Source organism: Planococcus citri, chromosome 2, assembly GCF_950023065.1.
Source record: "Planococcus citri chromosome 2, ihPlaCitr1.1, whole genome shotgun sequence".
Classification (NCBI taxonomy): domain Eukaryota; kingdom Metazoa; phylum Arthropoda; class Insecta; order Hemiptera; family Pseudococcidae; genus Planococcus; species Planococcus citri.
In genome coordinates, this window is record NC_088678.1 from 5,260,740 (window position 1) to 5,281,013 (window position 20,274).

At 34.7% G+C, this 20,274-nt stretch overlaps 1 protein-coding gene across 1 annotated transcript; it reads left to right on the top strand.

The window, feature by feature from the left end:
• Window positions 1-1,905: 1,905 nt before the first annotated feature.
• LOC135838245 (zinc finger protein 425-like) lies at window positions 1,906-18,668 on the top strand. The gene is made up of 10 exons (XM_065353864.1): window positions 1,906-2,158; window positions 2,415-2,690; window positions 7,346-7,537; window positions 7,820-7,969; window positions 9,327-9,518; window positions 15,490-15,642; window positions 15,931-16,134; window positions 16,467-16,673; window positions 16,969-17,085; window positions 18,397-18,668. Exons 1-10 carry the CDS (start codon window positions 1,906-1,908, stop codon window positions 18,666-18,668), a joined length of 2,016 nt encoding a protein of 671 aa, XP_065209936.1.
• The last annotated feature ends 1,606 nt before the right edge of the window (window positions 18,669-20,274 follow it).

Here is a 20,274-nt window from a genome sequence, read left to right on the forward strand (position 1 = left end):
AAATTAATGAACCGGTTTCAAAATCCAATCAGCAAAAATGGTTCAGTTTTTCACGCTCTACAACTTTTGTTTCAAGCCTTTTTTCTTTATCTCCAATTTTTAGGTGATTGTCAAAAACTGGTTGCTAAATGCAAACCAATGAACCGGTTTTATTGATAACTGGTGGCGAATTAGTGAACCGGTTTCAATACTCAATCAGCGAAAATGGTTCAGTTTTTCACGCTCCACAACTTTTGTTTCAAGCTTTTTTCTCTATCTCCAATTTTTAGGCGATTGTCAAAAACTGGTTGCTAAATGCGAACAAATGAACCGGTTTCAAAATGTGATTCGACAGAATTGTGTAATTTTTAACGCTCTACAACTTTTGTTTCAAACTTTTTTCTCCATCCACAGTTTTTGGATATTGTTTGTTAACTGGTTGCAAATTAATGAACCGGTTTCAAAAAATTCATATCACGTTTCTGTCGCCTTAGTGTGTAGAATACATTGCGCCAATAAAAACCAGCATGAATTTTTGACCAAACCGGTTTTTCAATTTGTGGACACCCTGTGCATGGGCCGGAAATTTTCAAGATCCCTTTGAAAGCTTCTATTTTTCCCTACTCAACGCCGCTTCATTTATCTCTCTAGCTCTTTCGCCTTAGAAACAAAAGCCACCGGGCACTACTTTTGTGTCATACTGTAGGTATTCTTAAGGACCCACTGAGTTGATTGAAAACCGTTTCGAACCGTTTTGAGAAGTTCTGGAGCCCCCAGAAAATTTCTGATGATTGAAATTTTCACAAAAACACTTTTTTTAGGAAATCTGAAACTTTTAAACAATTTTTAAATGCTTCAAAACGATCTGAAACTATTTCCAGTCGACTTGGCATGTCGAAAACGGAGCATAAACTGAATTCCAGTTTTTTTCCATCAAAGATTTGAAATTCTGGAGTTTCCAAAAATGGCTGGAGGTTCCAAAACAGCTCAAAATCACGTCAAATCGATTCGACGTGTCGAAATTACGGTATAAAATAAATTCTAAAGTTGATTGGGGAAAAATTTTGAAAAAATTTCAACTCAAGAAATTCTGCTGAAGGCTCCAAATCAGCCTAAAACCGTTTCGAATCGATTTGGGGTGTTGAAAATCGGATCCAAACTAAATTTCAGCTTTCTAGGTTAATTTGGCGAAATATTTGATAACTTTTTACCATCACCCCCCCCCCCCCGATTAAAAAATTGATCAAAAATCGAAAAATGCACTTCAGCATATGAAATTTTGGCTGATTGAAATCACGAAAATTCGCCCTATTCCAGCCAGAATCCTCGATTCGTGTTCAAAAAAAATAGTTTTCTATTTTGAATCATGAGAGACTTGAAAAAATTGAGGTGGGGGGGGTCAAAATTCAACGTGGTAACAACATGTTCGAAAATTGATGATGGTTTATCGAGTACTCATTTTTGAAATTTTTGGACATTCTGATCACCTCCCCCCCCCCCCCTCCTCCTTCCAACTCTTTATCGGTTCCAAATAATCGTACTCTGAAGATTCCTTTTCGCTCAAATTTCAAAATGGCTCCAGTAATTCCCTTGATGTGACTTTTAGTGTTGTTTCAGAGCAAACTGTTTTCAAATTGGAGTCTCCCTCCAATGTGGAATCATTTCTTTCTCCAGATTACGTCATGCATGTAATGTCAAAATGTGCTTGCGTAAATGTTGATGAATCATTTGTGTACTAACTTGAAAAAAAAAATCATTTTAGAGATTTCGAACTTCATGTTTACTTTTTGTGGAACTTCTATAATGTTTTGGAATTTAATTAGATTCGTGTCAAATTACAATGTTGTTAATTTATACGGGTACAGCTACGTTATTACATTACGATTTTATATATCAAAATAATCTAATCAATTTTCACTTGCAGAAATGTCATCATTATACTATGGCGACGACGAAACAAACTCTAATCATAGACACCGTCATCAACCAGTAAACACATCGGTCGTCGTTAGCAAATCTCAAGATAACACGTTCCCTTGTCCCGATTGTAGTAGTGTTTTTAAGCACAAAAGTAGCTTGGTCACACATTTGAAAGCCGAATGCGGCAAAAGAAAACTATTCACTTGTAACGTATGCTTTAAAGAATTTAGCTATAAATCAAATTTAAGATCACATATGGGTATCATACATAAAATGTTACTCGAAAAGTGAGATTTTTCTACTCTTAATACTTACCTACTTATAGTCCTATATCTACCTACATTTTTTGTTGAATTATTATATACGCTATTACACGTTCACAAATATTATCTCTGCGTTTTACGTTTTTCTTTTTTCTATTCTTCTCTATTTATTTTTCTCTTACTCGTAAATCGTCGAGTTAATTTTCGGTACCGTTTTTCAACCATTTATAAAACGATCGTTTTCGGTTACAGATGATGGAGACATGATAACCGAGTACGAAGAAGTGGAGTACATCTACGGAAATCCTCAACCGCCTAATAAAAAGGTATCCAAGTCGAGAGAAAAAGGCATATTTCCGTGTCCCGAATGCGGCACTATTTTTCAATACAAACGTAGTTTGTGGACTCATTTGAAAGCCGATTGTGGCAAGAAGAAGTCTTTCTCGTGCGACGTGTGTGGCAGAGAGTTCACTTATAAACAGAACCTGAAAACTCATATGGGTATCAAGCATAATATTTTGTTGAAAAGTAAAAAAAAATAAAAAGTGAGATTTTTTCACGTTTGACTTCGTTTAATGTCTGACTTTGGCATTATGCTTCGTAAATCACGTTTTTTTTTTGTTTTTATTTTAAGAATGATGTTGATATAGTGGTTTTATTATTTATTTATGTACTTGTAGATTAATTTATTGTTGATTATAACGTTATCTATTGTTTTTTGTTTATCTACTTAGATGATTTTTTTTGTGTTTGTTTGAGGTTTGTGGGGAGTCCTTCGGAGTATTTTTCAGTTTAAATAAATCGTTGAATTTTTCAAACAGTTTTCCCAAATTGATTTATATGAAATTTTTTCAAGATGAGAGTTTACTCGTCTCGAGTGTCTTTGATTTTTTTTTCATCTGAAGTTTCTTTTAATAATATTATTTTTCGGCTTATGGGTTGGATTCGAGAAATTGATGAATTGTGTGGGGATCAGATTCGGTGATAGCTTTTTTCTAAACAGTCATTTTCAGTTTTAGAATCAGTGAAGTGGAATTTTCAAAAATATAATTTTCTAAAATAAGTTCGATTTTTTGTATTTTGATAAAATATTGCATGGAATATTTCGAACTTTGAAAATCTATACATATTTCCAGTTACTCGTATCTACCTACTTCTCAATAAACGAAACTTCAATAATTACAGATGACTCGGACTACTGCGAGGAATTATGTTTCGATGACAGACAATCCTTGAATATAGATGAACTTTTTACGAGGAAGAAAAGTAAAATTAGCTGTTCATTTTCGTCCCCTCATTGCAGCAAGAATTATAAATACAAACGTAATTTATGGACGCATTTGAATGACAAATGCGGCGGAAAGAAATAATTTAAATGTGACTATGTCTCTAGAATTTTACTTTTTTAAACGAGATTTAATTAAACATTCGCACAGTATTTATTTTTAATAGCAGAGTTGATAATTAAGTACCTACCTGTATCGTCCTAATTTTAAATAATAATATTGGTTCGAGGTAACCTGAATAGGAGCTAGATTTAAAGAGATCTCTTCCCATCATCATTCCTTCTCTCTCCCTCCCCCTTTATACATCCCAAACCAAGTTTAGCTGCTGCTGTAGTTGATTTTTCGATGCTGTACACATAAATTTTTGAAAATTTTCAGTTTTCAACATAAAATTACTTACAGTGTTGAAAAATGGGTTTTCGAAAGCTGAACTTTATTTCAGAAAGTTTTGGGAAATTCGATGAATATCGAATCAACATGGCCTAGTTTTAGATTCGGGTCTTTCTGGGCCTTGAACCCCCCCCCCTCCCTGGACAGAAGAGGCGTTTCATTTCAGCAGTTGTTTTTCGTTGTATTGATCAATAATTTTGAAGTTTGATTGCTCGAGACTGCTACAACTTGGAGAAAATCAGCTCGCAGCGTTTTAAAGGTACCTAATTGAGAGTGGTTTCAAAAATATGAACCCAAAAGTTCAAAGCTGGACTTTTTTGAACGCTGAATTTTCAAAAACTTACCGATATTAGAGCTACAATATTTGAAAATTCGAGAAAAAACAGACGTGCACATTTTTGTGGTCTTGTAATTATGAACTTTTCGCGATGGCATTCGTAAAACAGGCCGGGGGGGGGGGGGGTACTCAGCCCCAAAATTTTTGGTTAAAATGTAAAAAAAAAAAAAAAAAAAAGGTAAAAATATTGTGTGACCTATCGTTTCGTATGTTTTCAAAAGTGCTGAGTACGAATATCAACTTATTTTTTCGATTTGATTTTTCCAACGCTTTCATTCACCTTTCAATCTCCTGAAAATTGAAAAAAATCGTATGCCATGAATAGTTTGTTGGGTTTTTGGGAGCGCCAAATACAATATCTACCTATTTTTCAATTCACCTCTTCAAACGGCCCATTGGTTCTCAAAATTTTCTGAAAATTGAGGTAATCTTGCGGATTGCGCATTATTTATGATTTAAGCGATGCTGACCATGTTAAACAAAACGAACTGGCAGTTTTTGAGGAGGGGGGGGGGAATTCAACGAAATTGAGTTTCTCTATTTTATTACTCATTATGGATTCAAATTTTTTCGAACCTTGTGAGATGTAGAAAGAACAAATGTGTATTTCCTACATCCTAATGGATCCATAATGTTTTAAATTTTGTGAAAAAAGAAACCTACAACTTATGTTTTTGTTGAGTAGAATGACCAAAGATCGTATTTTCGATAATTGTGATTTTTCTTTTCAGTGATTTGATTACCATCTGCAACTCGAGAAATTTGTAAATTTTATCACTTAGCCCATCCCTCCTCTTTGAATCTCATTGTAGGGTGCAAGTAAAACAATGAAGTCAAAAACAAATTTAGAAGGCAAAAATGTGTAGATTTTGACACCCTTCTCGAAAAAATCAAAAATGTTCCACTCATTCCCCCCTTGAGGGATCATTTTGGGGATAGGGTAAAAAATTACGTCAAAAATGAATTTGGAAGGAAAAAATAGGTAGATTTCAACACCCACCCACTCGAAAAAAATGCAGTTTGCCATTTAGCAACCCCCCCCCCCCCCGCCTGGAGAGCGCATTTCGGAGCTTGTGCAAAAATTAACGTCAAAAATAAATTTCGGATGCAAAAATATGTAGATTTCGACACCCCCCTCGAAAAATTCCAAAATTTTCCCCCTAGCACATCTCTTTGAGGGCCCATTTTGGGGTTAGGGTAAAAAATAACGTCAAAAATGAATTTCGGATGCAAAAATATGTAGATTTCGACACCCCACTCGAAAAATTCCAAAATTTTCCCCCTAGCACATCCCTTTGAGGGCCCATTTTGGGATTAGGGTAAAAAATAACGTCAAAAATAAATTTCGGATGTAAAAATATGTAGATTTCGACACCCCACTCGAAAAATTCCAAAATTTGCCTCTTAGCACCCTCTGAGGGCCCATTTCGGGGCTATGGTGAAAAGATCGTCAAAAATGAATTTTGGATGCAAAAATATGTAGATTTCGACCCCCCACTCGCAAAATTACAAAAGTTGCCCCATAGCAGCCCCCCTTGAGGGCCCATTTTTTGGGCCTGTGGTAAAAAATAACGCCACAAATGAATTTAGCGCCTCAAATTACCCCTAAATAAGCATTTACACGTCTATAATATCGATGCTTTGATTTTTGGTGCCCTTGAATTTCAACCTGAACCAGTGTGCATCACAAGATTTTTTTCAATATTTTTCGTGATGCTGAAGGAGCGGGAGGGGGAGGAAGAAGGGGCAGTGGGAGCGTTGGAAAGGTCAAATTGAAAAAAATGAATTGTTATTCGTATACGGTGCTCTCGTAATCATACGAATCGAAATGTCTCACAATATTCGATATTTTTTGATATTCTCACCAACATTTTGGGGCAACATACCCCCCCCCCCCCCACCATTTGATTTTCCGAATCCCAATGCGAAAATTTCGTAGATTCAAATATCATAAAAATGAATGTCTCTTGAATTTTTAAAATAAATTTTAAATTGCTGCTCCAGAATTGTTGCAGGATTTTGAAAAGTTGAGCTTCCAAAAAAAGCTCGACTTTGGACTTTTTGAATTGTTGGCGAAGATTATCTCAATCGAACGTCGAAATTAGCCATTGGAAAACTGAAAAAAAACACCACTCTACGTTTCCTGTGGGTTGGAGGAGGGGGGGGGGGAGAGGATTATAGTGCCAGTGATAACGATTTTCATTTCTTTCCTATTGTGAGGCACGAAAGTTTTGAGCAAAGTTCGGGGGACCCCAAACCAAAAACTGACCTGATTGGGTATTTAATGGATTTTGGGTTTAAAAAGGCATAAAATTCCAGGGTTGTTGTTCGACACTTTGTTTGAAAATAAAATTTAAATCGATTTGTCGTCGATTTTGGGTTCCGAATCGTGAGGAGGGGGGGGGGTTGGGTACGAAAGAGTTTCTCTAGTTTAATCAAAATTCGAGCAAAATGTTGCATTTTCTTCAGTGTTCTGATTACGAATTTTCTGCTGTTTTTCTCGATTTGCTCATTTCATGCACCACTCGTTGAAACGTTTCTCTGCCAAACACGATGGGAGAAAATCTTAAATTTTGATTTTGAGAAGCCATCGTGAAACGTTGGTGGAATTGGATCAAGAATCTGAGTACAGATTCATAATCAACGCCTTTGAAAATCTAACAAACCATAATGTGTTTCACAATTTTTCAATTTTTGATGAGATTTCAGGAGGGTCGGGAGGGTGAAGGGGGGGAGCGATATTGAAAAATTAGGTATGACGTCTCTTTCAATATTTCTGCGCAGACGTTTTTCTCAAAATTGAGAATCGTGCCAAAAACATAAATCAATTAAAATAAAACCAGAGAAGATTTCCCCTTAACCCTTCCTCAAGGTGATTTAGATTCAGGTGAAAATAATGGTGATTTTTTGGAAGCGGAATCATGTCGAATTATTTTGAAAACTGGTTGAATTCACGTAGGTGAAATTATGTAATTCGTAGAATATTTTAGGACATCGAATTGCATGAAAATACTGTATCGTTGTTGAAAAACTAAATCTGGTGGTCAGATCAGGATGATGTTTGTTACGTGTTTTCAAATTTATATTTTTCCTACTCGCCGAATCGATTACCTACGTTTCCATTTATCTCAATTATTCTCGAGTAATCGATGATTCATTTTTAATTACAGAAAATAATATGATGATCTACGGTGATCCACAAGCTCGAATAGCCGACTCGGTTTGCCAGTTGCAAGACGTGTTCTCGTATTCCAGTTGGCGCGATGCCTTTAAATCGAAGCCCATCTCGACAGCTTATTCGAAAGCGAAAAATGAGAAGAAAAAGCTATTCACTTGCGACGTGTGTTTTAGAGAGTTCTGTAGTAAACAGAATCTGAAAACTCATATGGGTCTAATACATAAAAAAATACTTAAAAATTGAGCTTCCTAATGGCATTTGTATTTTGTAAATATTTTTTATACTACTCGTAAATGAATGAATTATATAACTAAAGTACTTACAAAATATTATTATTTTAATGGTGATGCATTCAGCACGTGTAATTTCTTCTATCGCCTAACAAATCAGTCTACCTAGTTACCTATGCAATAAGTCAGCATCGAGTAAAATTGAACTAATCGAATGGTTTATTTTGAATTTACAGGTATATTATGTGGTCGTGATAGACAATCGCATTCGCAATTAATAAAGACATCAGGCACGTCAAATTGGCAACAAGAATTATTCCCATGTCCAAATTGTCGTAGCGTTTTTAAATATAAACGTAATTTATCGACGCATTTGAAAACCGATTGTAATACTATTAAGGCGTTCAGATGCCACTTGTGTTTCAAGGAATTTACTTATAAATCTCACTACAAAACTCATATGGGTCTTACGCACAAAGTTTTGTTCAAAAAGTGACGTGTTTCATTAATAATTCTTTTTGCATGTGTCCATTCTATTAATATTACGTAGATAAATTTTGTAAATTATTTTCCGCATTTTACATCTACTAAAAATAATATTTTGTAAAGTTTTTTGTTTTTGTTACCTACTATACGTATATTGTTAATAATAAAAATTTTTTTCTTGATTTTTCTATTGCAGAAATGTGTTACCGTGTCAATGAAACGAATTTTAATTATAGACAACCCCATCAGTGGCTAAAATCGAGCACCTCGAATGCTAGTAAATCACAAGATGCAATGTTTCCTTGCCCACATTGTGGACGTCTTTTTAAATACAAACGTAACTTGTATACTCATTCGAAAACCGATTGCGGTCGAGCGAAATCTTTCAAATGTGAAATTTGTTTCAAAGGATTCAATTATAAAAAAAGTCTGAAAGCTCATTTGCTTCTTGTTCATCAAATGTTTTATAAAGAATGAGATATCTGTTCAACTTACCTACTACATCGTTTTGTTAAATCTTTCGTTTTGTTCTTCATTTTTTTTTTAAATCACTGGTGATTTGTTTTATTGCTCTTTTCTAACCTTATTTTTAAATTATACATATTTATTTCTCCATATTGTTACTTTTATTTCAATGTCTGAGGGTTTTTTTTACTCACATTTCCTTGGAATTATTTGTGTACCTACATATATGAGTAAGTGTGTTGTGGGTGTAAATTCGTTCAATGACCAAATATGTATTTTCAATTACAGAATACCTGCAATACAATCGTGACGCAAGAGATGTTTCTTTTAGACAACAGCAAAGAGCAAAAGCAAGTGTAGCGTGGCCCGATAAGTTCCCCTGTCCTAGTTGTAACAGTGTTTTTAAATATAAAGGCAACTTGAAAACTCATTTAAAAACAGAATGTGGCAAGAAAAGGTCATTCACTTGTGAACTATGTTTTAAAACATTTTCCTATAAGCATAATTTAGAAAGGCACGTGGTTCTAATGCATAAAATATTATTGCATAAGTGATTACTTTTTTTTTTTTGGTTGGCATTTTACATCCTTATATCTCACATAATATTAATAACTTTTTAATAATATATTTCTTTGTAATTGTTGACTCGTATCGTGGATTTATTTCAAAGCACGTTTAATAATTGGGGATTCTGTTTTTTGTCATTGTGATGTACACTACCTATCTGCTGGAAATTTGTCTAGTTCAATCATCAAATTACGAATTCTTTTTTTTGTTTGTTTTTAATTACAGACGTTCTACATCCCGATGATGATGATGAGACTAGTTACAGACAACCACACTGGGTACCCAATGATGATTTCGAAACTTTGCCTAATGTGTTCCCTTGTCCCGACTGTAAAAGCGTGTTCAAGCATAGACGTAGCTTGGCGACTCATTTGAAAGCTATTTGTGGCAAAGGAAGGTTCTACCAGTGTCATAAATGTGATAGGACGTTTAGCTATAAAAGCAGTTATGAGAGGCATATGGGCTGTGTGCATAAAATAGTTTTAAGAAAGTGATGAATTTCATGTTTCCAATATATTTTATCGATTGTTGTTTGCGTTTTTGATTTTTATTTATTCCTAGTTCGAATATCACGGAGGGAAATGGTAGGGTGTGATTTGATCAGGAAATTGGTGTATCTGAACAGATATGACGAAAGAATATTATTTTGAATCCACAATCGATGATTTGAAGGAAACTCAAGGGGCATAATTGTTCATGTTCGTTCCTTTGTTCAAAAAAAAAAACATATTTCATGAAAAAGCTTCAAAATTATTTTAAATCTTGAAAATTTCCCCAAAAAAAATGCCCAAAGCTCAAAAACGAACTTCGGTATCTGAAATTTTGGTTACAAGGATGTTACTAGACATGCTCTTTCTATTTAGCTTGATTTCATTAAAATAGAAGAGTGCGAGCTGAAAAGGTTCTTTTGCGAGATCTGTTCAGACTTCTTTTACCTGAACAGATGAAACCATCAGTGGAACCTGATTGGATCTGATCAGGCTGATTTAGACCTGTGTTGATGGGATCTGATCAGGTTTGTGTTTGTACTCACTCTCAGTGATCTGATCATACCTACTATTAGGGCGAATTCCCCCCCCCCCAGTGATTGGATTTTGACCAAATTCAGCATATATTTTCATTACGAGTTGAAAATAATTCAGAAAAAATTTCAACTCTGGAGAAGCCCCTGGAGGAGAGAACTGGGTCTTTAAAGATGGCATTTTTTAAAAAAATGGTGTTTTTTTGCTCCTGTTGCTACACAACCTGTTTTGGCAAAAATAACCCGGTCCAAAATGAAAGTACATATTGTTTGAGATTCTGCGCCGATTTATGCTATTGTCATCAAAATAAAATTCAAAGCTTCTTTCATAACTCTACAAAGTGTTTGAAAATTGGCAAATCACTTGTTTTTGAATAAATTTGTGTTTTGAAAATTTTTTCCTCACAGATACCTGTTTGGCATTAATTATGTCAAAATTTTGAAAGATATAATTTCTGATACTAGGGAAATATTTTTAAGCAGAGTGGTGCCAATTTTTTTAGTCAATATTGCAAATTTCAAAAAATCAAATCAAATACATACAAGCAGCGTATAGAAGAAACTGAAGTTCCATACTTTTTTCCTCAATGATGAAATAAGATAGAACAAAAACTAGTATATTTTCAGAAACTACCTTCCTTCAGCTATTTTTTGACTTAATTAGTTGAGCGATTAATAAGGGTTGAAGTTGCCCAAAAGTGATCACTTTTTGTAAAACTGCCACCAATCGAAGACTATTCACTTCAGAATATGGTAAATAGCTTAAAATGTAGGTTGAACCTTCTACTATCTCATATCCAAATTTTGGCGCAAACGGATAATTTTTAATATGTTTTTGGAATTTTTTCCCGCAACAACTCCTAATTTTTTTTCAAATTTTGGTATCCTACTCACAACCACCCTGAAAAGTGAGGTATCCTAATTCCGACCACATTTAAAAGTGCAGCAATAAATAAAATACTATTTCACATGAAAATACAGTAAATGGCTTAAAAGATAGATTGAACCTTACCCCAAATCATATTAAAATTTTGGGGTTATAGAATAATTCTTTATGGCTCCCAACCACACTGAATTTACATGATCTGATGGGTAGTCGGGATTAGGAGACCCATATTGTTTTACACTTCTGTAGAAATTTTCTATACATACCTGCGATTGATTACAAAAATGGCAATACCATCAAAATCTCACTTTAATCACAATCACAAATCATCTTCAACACCACAAAATTAGTTATAACAAGTTGAAAATTTTTGGTCATAAAAAATGGTGAAAAACAATTTTTTGATCATGGAATTTCTTCAAATTCAATTTATTTTGCGAGTTTTGGCTTTACATTTGTCGGGTTGGTCTTAGATTAATTGTCTGTGGTAGAGGGAACACGTTTATATCACTTTTCAATAGGTAGCGCTAATAACAGATGAGATATACATGGTGGTTGGGATTAGGCACTGGGTGGAATAGGGGTGTTTTACCCTTACATTTTGTCACATCTTGGTGCGGGTTTTAAGATACAGTAAAATCTCATCATAACGCTTTTGGTTATAACACTGATTTCTTCTGGTCCCTAGACAACCTCATCTAAACTAATTTAAAATTAATTGGGATATAACACTCATGATGATTATAAATCCTGTTTTAACGCTCTAAAATTCAGGAAAAATCACATTTTAAAAATAATTTTGACAACAAAAAAAAAATCAAGACTTTCTGAAAATTTTGGTTGCAACAGCAGTTTTTTTTTGTTGCAATTTTTGCAGTTTTGATTTTTTAAAAAGTACAGAAAAAACTTTTTTTGCAAAACTTTGCCAAAAAATTTGGTTTTTAACTTCCAACAGTTTCAGTTCATACAAAGCATTAAAATTAGTTTCATTTTTGGCCAAAAAAAGGTAAGATTTTTTGGTATCAAACTTTAATAGAAGCTTGATTACAATTCTTACAAAAAAAGGCAGTTATCCACAGTTTTCACAATAGAGTAGAGTTCTAGATTTTTCACCATAATCTTGAGAAGAAAACTGAAAAGTAAAATTTTTCATAATTTTGGTAAGCAACTGATCACTTTTTGGAAAATTTGGAACAAAAAAGCAAAGCTTTCTGAAAATTTTAGTTGGTAACATTGTATGTACAGTGGAAATCGCTTATAATGAGATCGGTTAGTACGAGATTTCAGATACAACAAGCAAAATGCTTGGTCCTGAGCACAACACCATTTAAACATGTACAATATGGTACCTGTTAGAACGAGTTCATTTATAACGAAAAATCCGGATAGTACGAGCTGAAATTCTTGAAATTTGGTTCATTTTATTGTTTTTCTTCCGCTTATAACGAGTGTTCATACAGAAAACATTTCATCAGTTTCCAATACAAGGGTGATATGTCCATCTTTCCCCCCCCCCCCAGGTTTTAAACGTTTTGGGTACGGTTATAGTAGGTCTTTAAATAGGTACTCATCAAAAAAAAAGTGGGTTGACAAACAACATTTTTCAATTTTTTATGAGTACCTACTTAAAGACCTACTATACCCTTACCCAAAACGTTGAAAACCTGGGGGCAAAAATAGATGGACGTATCACCCTTGTACTGGAAACCGACGATTTATTAAATCCCAAATTTCAGCTTCATAGGTTAATTTGGTAAAATTTTGAAATTCAGACAGATTTTGTGGCATTTTTTGAACAACAGAACTTTCTAAAAAGCTGTTGGAGGCTCCAGAACTACTCGAAACGATTTGAAACCATTTCCAATCGATTTAACAAGTCAAAAATAGTAGTAAAATTGATAAGTTTTTTTGCTACATGTGTTACAAGTATCATTTATAACGAGAAGCTCTTTATATCTGGTTATTACAAGATACTCCTTATAAATTCAAAACCTTTTACTATGAGAGACTGGATACAACGAGCAAAGAGTCCAGTTCTTTGAATCTAGTTGTAAGTGATTTCCACTGTATCTACCTACTACAAAAACCAAAGAAAACTGTTTTGTAAAACTGACATAATTATATTATTACGGCAGACCTCGAAATCAAAGTAAAATTTCAGATTTTTCTATTCTCAACTGAAACAGTTGTTCAAATTCAAAATAAAGTTCACATTTCCACTTCTCTTATTACACTCTTTTTGCATTAAAATGAGAATTTGCAGTATTATGCTTATCAGCGTTAAAATGAGACTTTTGCTTATAACGCGTTTTGGCTTATACAATCTTTTTTTCTGGTCCTTTGAAAAGCGTTATAACGAGCTTCTACTGTACCTTCTCCTAAAAATTACCATTTACCTTGAAACCCGCAAGACTCATAATTTTTAATATTGCTATTTATTTTCTGTGATGTGGTGAATAACTGTGAATAACATGTCTAATCATCAATAAATCACCTTCCAAATCAGATTTAGTGATTCTGAGGTTCTGACTGACCATTTTAGCACTAGTGCATCTGCCAGCCCAAGCAGGCGACCTGAATGCCTTTTTGTCATTCAACTTCATGGCCCTTTCAGGCTTTCACCAACCATAGACTGCCACTTACACACTTGTCGAACACTTGTAATCTTACATCCATACTTCTGGGTCAACTGTGAATGAATTTCAGTTGGGGTATTACCGTTGTTGGGGGTAATCCAACTTTCACCACTGAGGGTGCCACTCCCCGCTCTATCTGCTTCCGAGGGCACCACTAACTTGGTGATACTACGTCAGACCCAACAGATGTTTGGGGACCCTTATACCCACTATACTAATGAAGAGGCATGGCACTGTTCAGTATAACGTTTATTAGGTATAATGGTAAATGGTCACACGGTCATACTTGTGATACGATACAATACAGATAGTATTATTCTGCTGAGCGTTGCTTATAACGGTAGAGGCTAGCGGAGCTACTATGTCAAGGTATGATAAACAACTGCACAGAGGCAGGAGCTTTCGGCAGGGTCTACCTCTGGATGGAATGATCCACCAGAGGGCGCTAATCTAGTTAGCTTACCCTCAGGCTGGGCATAATTACCACACTAGGTAGGTAACCAGGAGTCCCTAGTCCCCACTACACTGTCAAACTTCCAAAGTTTAGTGATACCACAAGGCTCATCTTTGGACGAAGGTTTAAACAAGGTACTCATGGTTAAATGCTCGCTACATGAGTTGCTGAAATGCTAGAAATGTGGTACTGGTCTTAAATGAAGCACAAAAGATGTCTCTTTAGACCCCACTAATCTTGTTCATTTTGGTTGAAACCAAGCATCGTCGTAAAATAGGGGACTTAACTTCCTAAGCATGCCTTGTACTTTCATTTGATCAACTGAGGCAAAAAACCACAATTTTATTAAAAATTCCTTTCCTTGAGGACCTGTTTCTCCCCTCCAGGACCACTTCCAAGGATAAAAAATTTTCTGAATTACTTTCAACTCATAATGAATGTCTCTTCTCTATTTAATCAAAATATGTTGAACTTTTCATGGGGGAGTGACTACAGTAGGTACTATACCCATGCTTATGCTTACCTGAGTAGATAAAATCATTTTAACTTTGTGGAAAATGATCAGTTTCTTTGGGGTAGATTTGATTTCAGCTGTTCAGAGTAGGATCCAGTCAGGTACATAGTTTTGAATTAATCTGATCAGATATAATCAGTTTCCACTGAGTGGATATAATTTCATCTGTTCGGATAAGCGCAGGGGGGATCAAATCTAATTGAATGCGCCTGAATCAGTCTGATCTGACTGATGTAATTAATTTCCATCAAGTACATTTATTTTCTGATTACACCAGTCTGCGCTTATCTGATCTGATAAAATCAAATCTAATAATTCTACTCAGTGGAGACTGATCAAATCTGGTCACACTGGTTTGGACTGGTTTGACTGAGCCTGATAAGAGGCCTGTCTGCGCTTATCTGAACTGATAAGAGTTGTATCTACTCAGTGGAAATTGATTAGATCCCATCAGACTGGTTTTGACGGGTAGGGGTAGACTGATAAAATCTTGTCAGACTGGTTCAAACTGGTTTGACTTGGTCTGATGAAGAAACCTGCCTGCGCTTATCTGAACTGATAAGAGTTGTATCTACTCAGTGAAAATTGATCAGATCCCATCAGCCTGGTTTTGATGGGTTTGATCAAATCTGATTAGATCAGATCAAATCCAGACAATCTCTGAATTTAATTTACCTACCAATTATTTTCACCTTTGTGATCAGTTGAACTTCTTATATATACATATGTACATTACATCTATGTATTACTGTCTCAGTGTGATTATTGAATGTTTGTGTAAAGGTTTCATTCTCTTATCATTGTGATGCACATATCTGAACTGATACCAGTACAAACAGCTCAGAGATAAGATAACAAATATTTTTTATAATTACAGACACCCTACAATGTGATGATCCTAATTACAGACAATCAAATTGGCCACACGAAGAAGATTTCGAGACTTCGCCAGATGTATTCCCTTGTCCCAACTGTAGTAGCGTGTTTAAACACAAAGCCAGCTTATCAAAGCATTTAAAAGCCGATTGTGGCAAAGGAAGGTCGTTCAAGTGTGACAAATGCTATAGGGCGTTTAGCTATAAATGTAGTTACGAAAGGCATATGGCCTGTGTTCATAAAATAGTTCTAAGAAAGTGATCCAATAATGTTGCATTTTACATAATTTTTCCAATATATTTTTGTTAATTTTCTACGTTGGTTCTTGATTTTTTTCTTATTAATTCTCCATCGATCTGATGAACTGCTTTACTTATTCCTACGTTTAGTACGATCGCATGATTATTGAGTGATTATGTAATGTATGTATTTTCAATTACAGAGATCGCCATTCGTGGTTACAAATATGATGAAATGAATTTCAATTTAGCGGATCCATTATTATTATCACCATCACCATCATCATCATCATCATCGCTGATGAGAAGTACCACAAACGTATCGCAAGATGAGCTTTCATGTCACAAATGTGGTAATTTGTTCAAATACAAACATAGTCTGAGGAATCACATGAAAACCGATTGTGGTAAGAGGAAACCATTCAGATGCGATCAGTGTTTCAAGCAGTTCAGTTACAAGAGCAGTTGCGAAAGGCATTTGAGTCTCGTGCATAAAATTTTCTTCCGATAGTAAAATTCAAATTTATCGCACAGTTGCTTATTGTTTTATCATTATTTTATGGGTGTACCTAATTTTTGTTACTTAATTTATCCAATATACATATTTTTGTCTATTTTCTACGTTGGTTCTTGATTTTTATGTAGATCTGATAAACTGCTTTACGTATTTCTATAGTTAAGGCAATCGCATGATTATCGAGTGATTATGTTGTGTAATGTAATGTATTTTCAATTACAGAGATCGCCAATTGTGATTGGGAATATGACGAAATGAATTTCAATTTATCGGATCCATTATCATCGCCACCATCATTATCATCATCATCGTCGCTGATGAGAAATATTACGAGTACAAACGTTTCGCAAGGTGGGCTTTCATGTTACAAATGTGGTAATTCGTTCAAATACAAACAAAATTTGGTAGCTCATGTTAAAACCGATTGTGGTAAGAAGAAACCATTCAAATGCCATCAGTGTTTCAAGCTATTCAGTTACAAAAGCAGTTGGGAAAGGCATTTGAATCTCGTGCATAAATTTCTCTTCCGAAAGTAAAATTCAATTTATTTTTTTTTCTCTTATCATTATTTTATGCGTGTAATTTTGGTTTATTAAACGGATGATTTTCACTGATGGGTTTGTTTTGTTTAAATTGTTGGAAAAATTACATGGCGATTCAAATTTTTAACCTGCATGCAAATCTTTATTAATCAAGAGACATTTTATAATATCTTTCTTTACAGCGTTTCAGCCTTGTTTGGAAAACACCATCTCGAATATCGGAGCATCATACGAGGTTGAGAAAAAGCCATTTACAATACAAAGATCTCAGAAAGGATTTAAGTGTCCTAATTGTAGCAGTGAGTTGAAATCCAAACGCAGCTTGTGTAGGCATATAAAGGCCCAATGTGGTAAAAAAAAGCCATTCGAATGCAAGTTGTGTAATAAAGCGTTTAGTTATAAGAGCAGTTTTGATAGGCATATGACTTGTATGCATATGAGTAAGTAGATTGCAGAGAAGTGAGAATTTTCAAATTTGTTTATCAAAGATAATTGTTATTGTTGTTTTTATTACGAAAACCCTTGGTTTATTATTTCATTGAAGTGAATTTCAAATATATTAATTTTTTTCTATGTTGATTTTTTTTTATGCCTGAAGATCGTTTTATGCCATTTGGACTGTTTTGAAATTGATGAACAGGTTTGATGTGATATGCGTTCACCTGATGAAAAGTATTCTGATGTGCTCAGAGAAAAGTGATCAGATCTGATTAGATCCTCTGTGGACTTGTTTGAGCAGATCTGATCAGTTTACACCTGTTTGTTCAGACCTGATCAAATCTGATTTGGATGCTTCCACTTACCAGCATCAGATTTGATCTGATCATTCCTGATCTGATTCAATCATTTCACTCCTTTTCTATATTTCTGGAACGTTTGTTGAAAAACGACCGTGGAACGATTACTGATGATGGGTTTCTTATAAAAATTGTATAACGTGACTCCACATGGGTCATTCTTTATTGGACTTTTGTAGTTTTTGTACCTTTCATGTTCAATGTACACCTAACTGCACATTATCTCACAATCTCCTGATTCAAATTACAAATCAATGACTCGAACGATATTTGAATTTTTCAGACATTGCAGTCCGTCGTCGCGAGACGAATTCTAACCTTGGACAACCTCGATGGCTACCAACGAGCGTTGATAAATCACAAGAAGAGTTCCCGTGTCCCAATTGTAATAGCGTGTTTAAATACAAAGGCAACTTGAAGACTCATTTAAAAGCCAAATGCGGCTCGATAAAAGCATTCAAGTGCCATATTTGCTCCAGACAATTCAGCTATAAACAAAATTTAAAAACACACGTCGGTCTTGTCCATAAAATATTGATTCCAAAATGATTTTCTGTGTGTATTACGAGTAGAATTAGATAAATCGTGATCGAAATACCCAAATTATTGTGATTTTTTTTCTTTCAAAATATGGTCGTAGAAGTAGATTTTTTTTTTTATTAATGTTGATGATTTTTTCGCTTGTGTTGTTGTTTTGTCGAAATTTACCTATTGTACATACCTACTTACGAGTTATTTTATTTTTAAAATAAATATGGAGTTTTGCAAGTTGTATTTCATGTGTTGACTTTTTTCATTTTTTTCTAATTACAGACTTCGTATACATTCAGAGTGTAATCGATCCTCAAGACGGACAAAGTACAAATGTATGGGTGAATACGAGTACTGCCGAGTTACCAGGGTTATTATCGTGTCCTCATTGTGGGAGTGTGTTCAAGTACAAATGCAACTTGACGACTCATTTGAAAGCCAGATGTGGCCAGAGAAAACCGTTTCAATGTGATGTCTGTTTCAAATCGTTTGGTCGTAAACATACTTTAAGAAGGCATATCAGTTGTGTGCATAAAATAGTACCGAAAAAATAAAGAGTTTTAATCTGATGTGTTGTGTTTTGTGTGTTGTTTTGAAGGAAGTAGGTACATGCAAATTACTCAGTTGAGGTATGGGTGGTAATGGGTAATTGTGTTCTGAAATTTGAGAGTTTTTTTCCCATTCATTTTGTAGAAGTTGAAGAAAAAAAAACAAATCCATGTAATGTTGCTGTGTGAAATTTTTTATCCATTTTTATCAATTTTTCTGGCATCTTAGGATGAAATGATGGGATATGATTGAGTCTGATCTGGTCTAAACAAATATGATCAGATCAAATTGAAGCCAACAAAATAAGATCTGATCTGACCAAGCGGTTACAAATATGAATCATATCATCCAATCAAACAGGTCCAAACAGATCTGATAAAATGAAATTCCAGCCAGTGAATGTTAGGATCTGATATGATTTGATCTGATCAGATCTGATTACTGTTGAATTTATACAATCAGACTAAATTGGTTTCGGTGGAATCAAAATTAATTAAACTGGTCTAAATGCGTAGAAATCGCCCAATCAAACTGATCTTTTCAGATGAAGTCAGATCCAGCAAATGTCAGGATCTGATCTGATCTAAGCAAATTAAATTCGGCAAATATCAGGATCTGCTCTGGTCTTATCTGATCAATCTGGTTTAAACCAGCGCAGCATACTTTAATCAATGTAAACATATTCAGTCAGATCGAATTGGCTTAAGAAAAATTTGATCTGATCAAACTGGTCCGAATTGGTATCATCTAATCCAACCTGTTGAAAATTATACAGTAGGACCAAATCAGAATTGATTGAACCAATCTGAATAGAAATCATCTAATCAAACAGATCTTATTAGATGGAGTTAAATCCAGCAATAAATGTCAGGATCTTATCTGATCAAACAGGTTCAAACGGATCTGATAAGATGAAACTGGATCTAGAGAATGTCAAGATCGGATCGGATCTGATAAAACCGGTCCAATCAGAAGGATCTGATTTAATCTGATCTGATTAATGAGGTTCAAACGGATTTGATCATAGGAATCGGATCCTGCGAATGCCAAGATTCGATCTGATCAAACCGGTCTGAGCAGATTTGATCGGGAGTTGGTGAGTTGATTCCCAAAATGAAAAAACTGTCCGAATTGATTCCCACCTTTTCTTTTCACATGTCCGAATTGATTCCCACCTTTTCTTTTCACATGTACGAGTTGATTCCCACCTTTTCTTTTGACATGTACGAATTGATTCCCACATTGCTGGGATGGGAGGAATAGAAATCGGAATTCAGTTTAGAATGGAAACTTTCACAGGAATTGGTCGTCCGATTGATGGTTGCAGCATACTGAGCCCAAAGTGCTGGCAGGAATTGAGATGATGCTGAGATGTAGTTGTCGTAAACATACCTATGTCTCAAATTCAGACATCTTATCATCGTTCGTTTTCTGTTTATGAATCTCAGTTATATTTTTGAAATATTCAGCCACATCTTCAGGTGGGAGGAATGAGCGAATACTGAATGAGAGAATGCTGAATGAAAGGGCAGTGAATGAGAAAACTGAATAAAAGTATTGCTGCGCCATTCGGAGATAAGAGTTATCTAGTTTGAAATTGATTCATACATT

Excerpts from the sequence above, each read along its gene's own strand:
- LOC135838245 (XM_065353864.1), top strand. The coding sequence starts at position 1,906 with ATGTCATCATTATACTATGGCGACGACGAAACAAACTCTAATCATAGA. Across the intron at positions 9,519-15,489 it reads GTTCTACCAGTGTCATAAAT|ACACCCTACAATGTGATGAT; the intron begins GTGATAGGACGT and ends TTATAATTACAG. Across the intron at positions 17,086-18,396 it reads TAAGTGTCCTAATTGTAGCA|ACTTCGTATACATTCAGAGT; the intron begins GTGAGTTGAAAT and ends TTCTAATTACAG.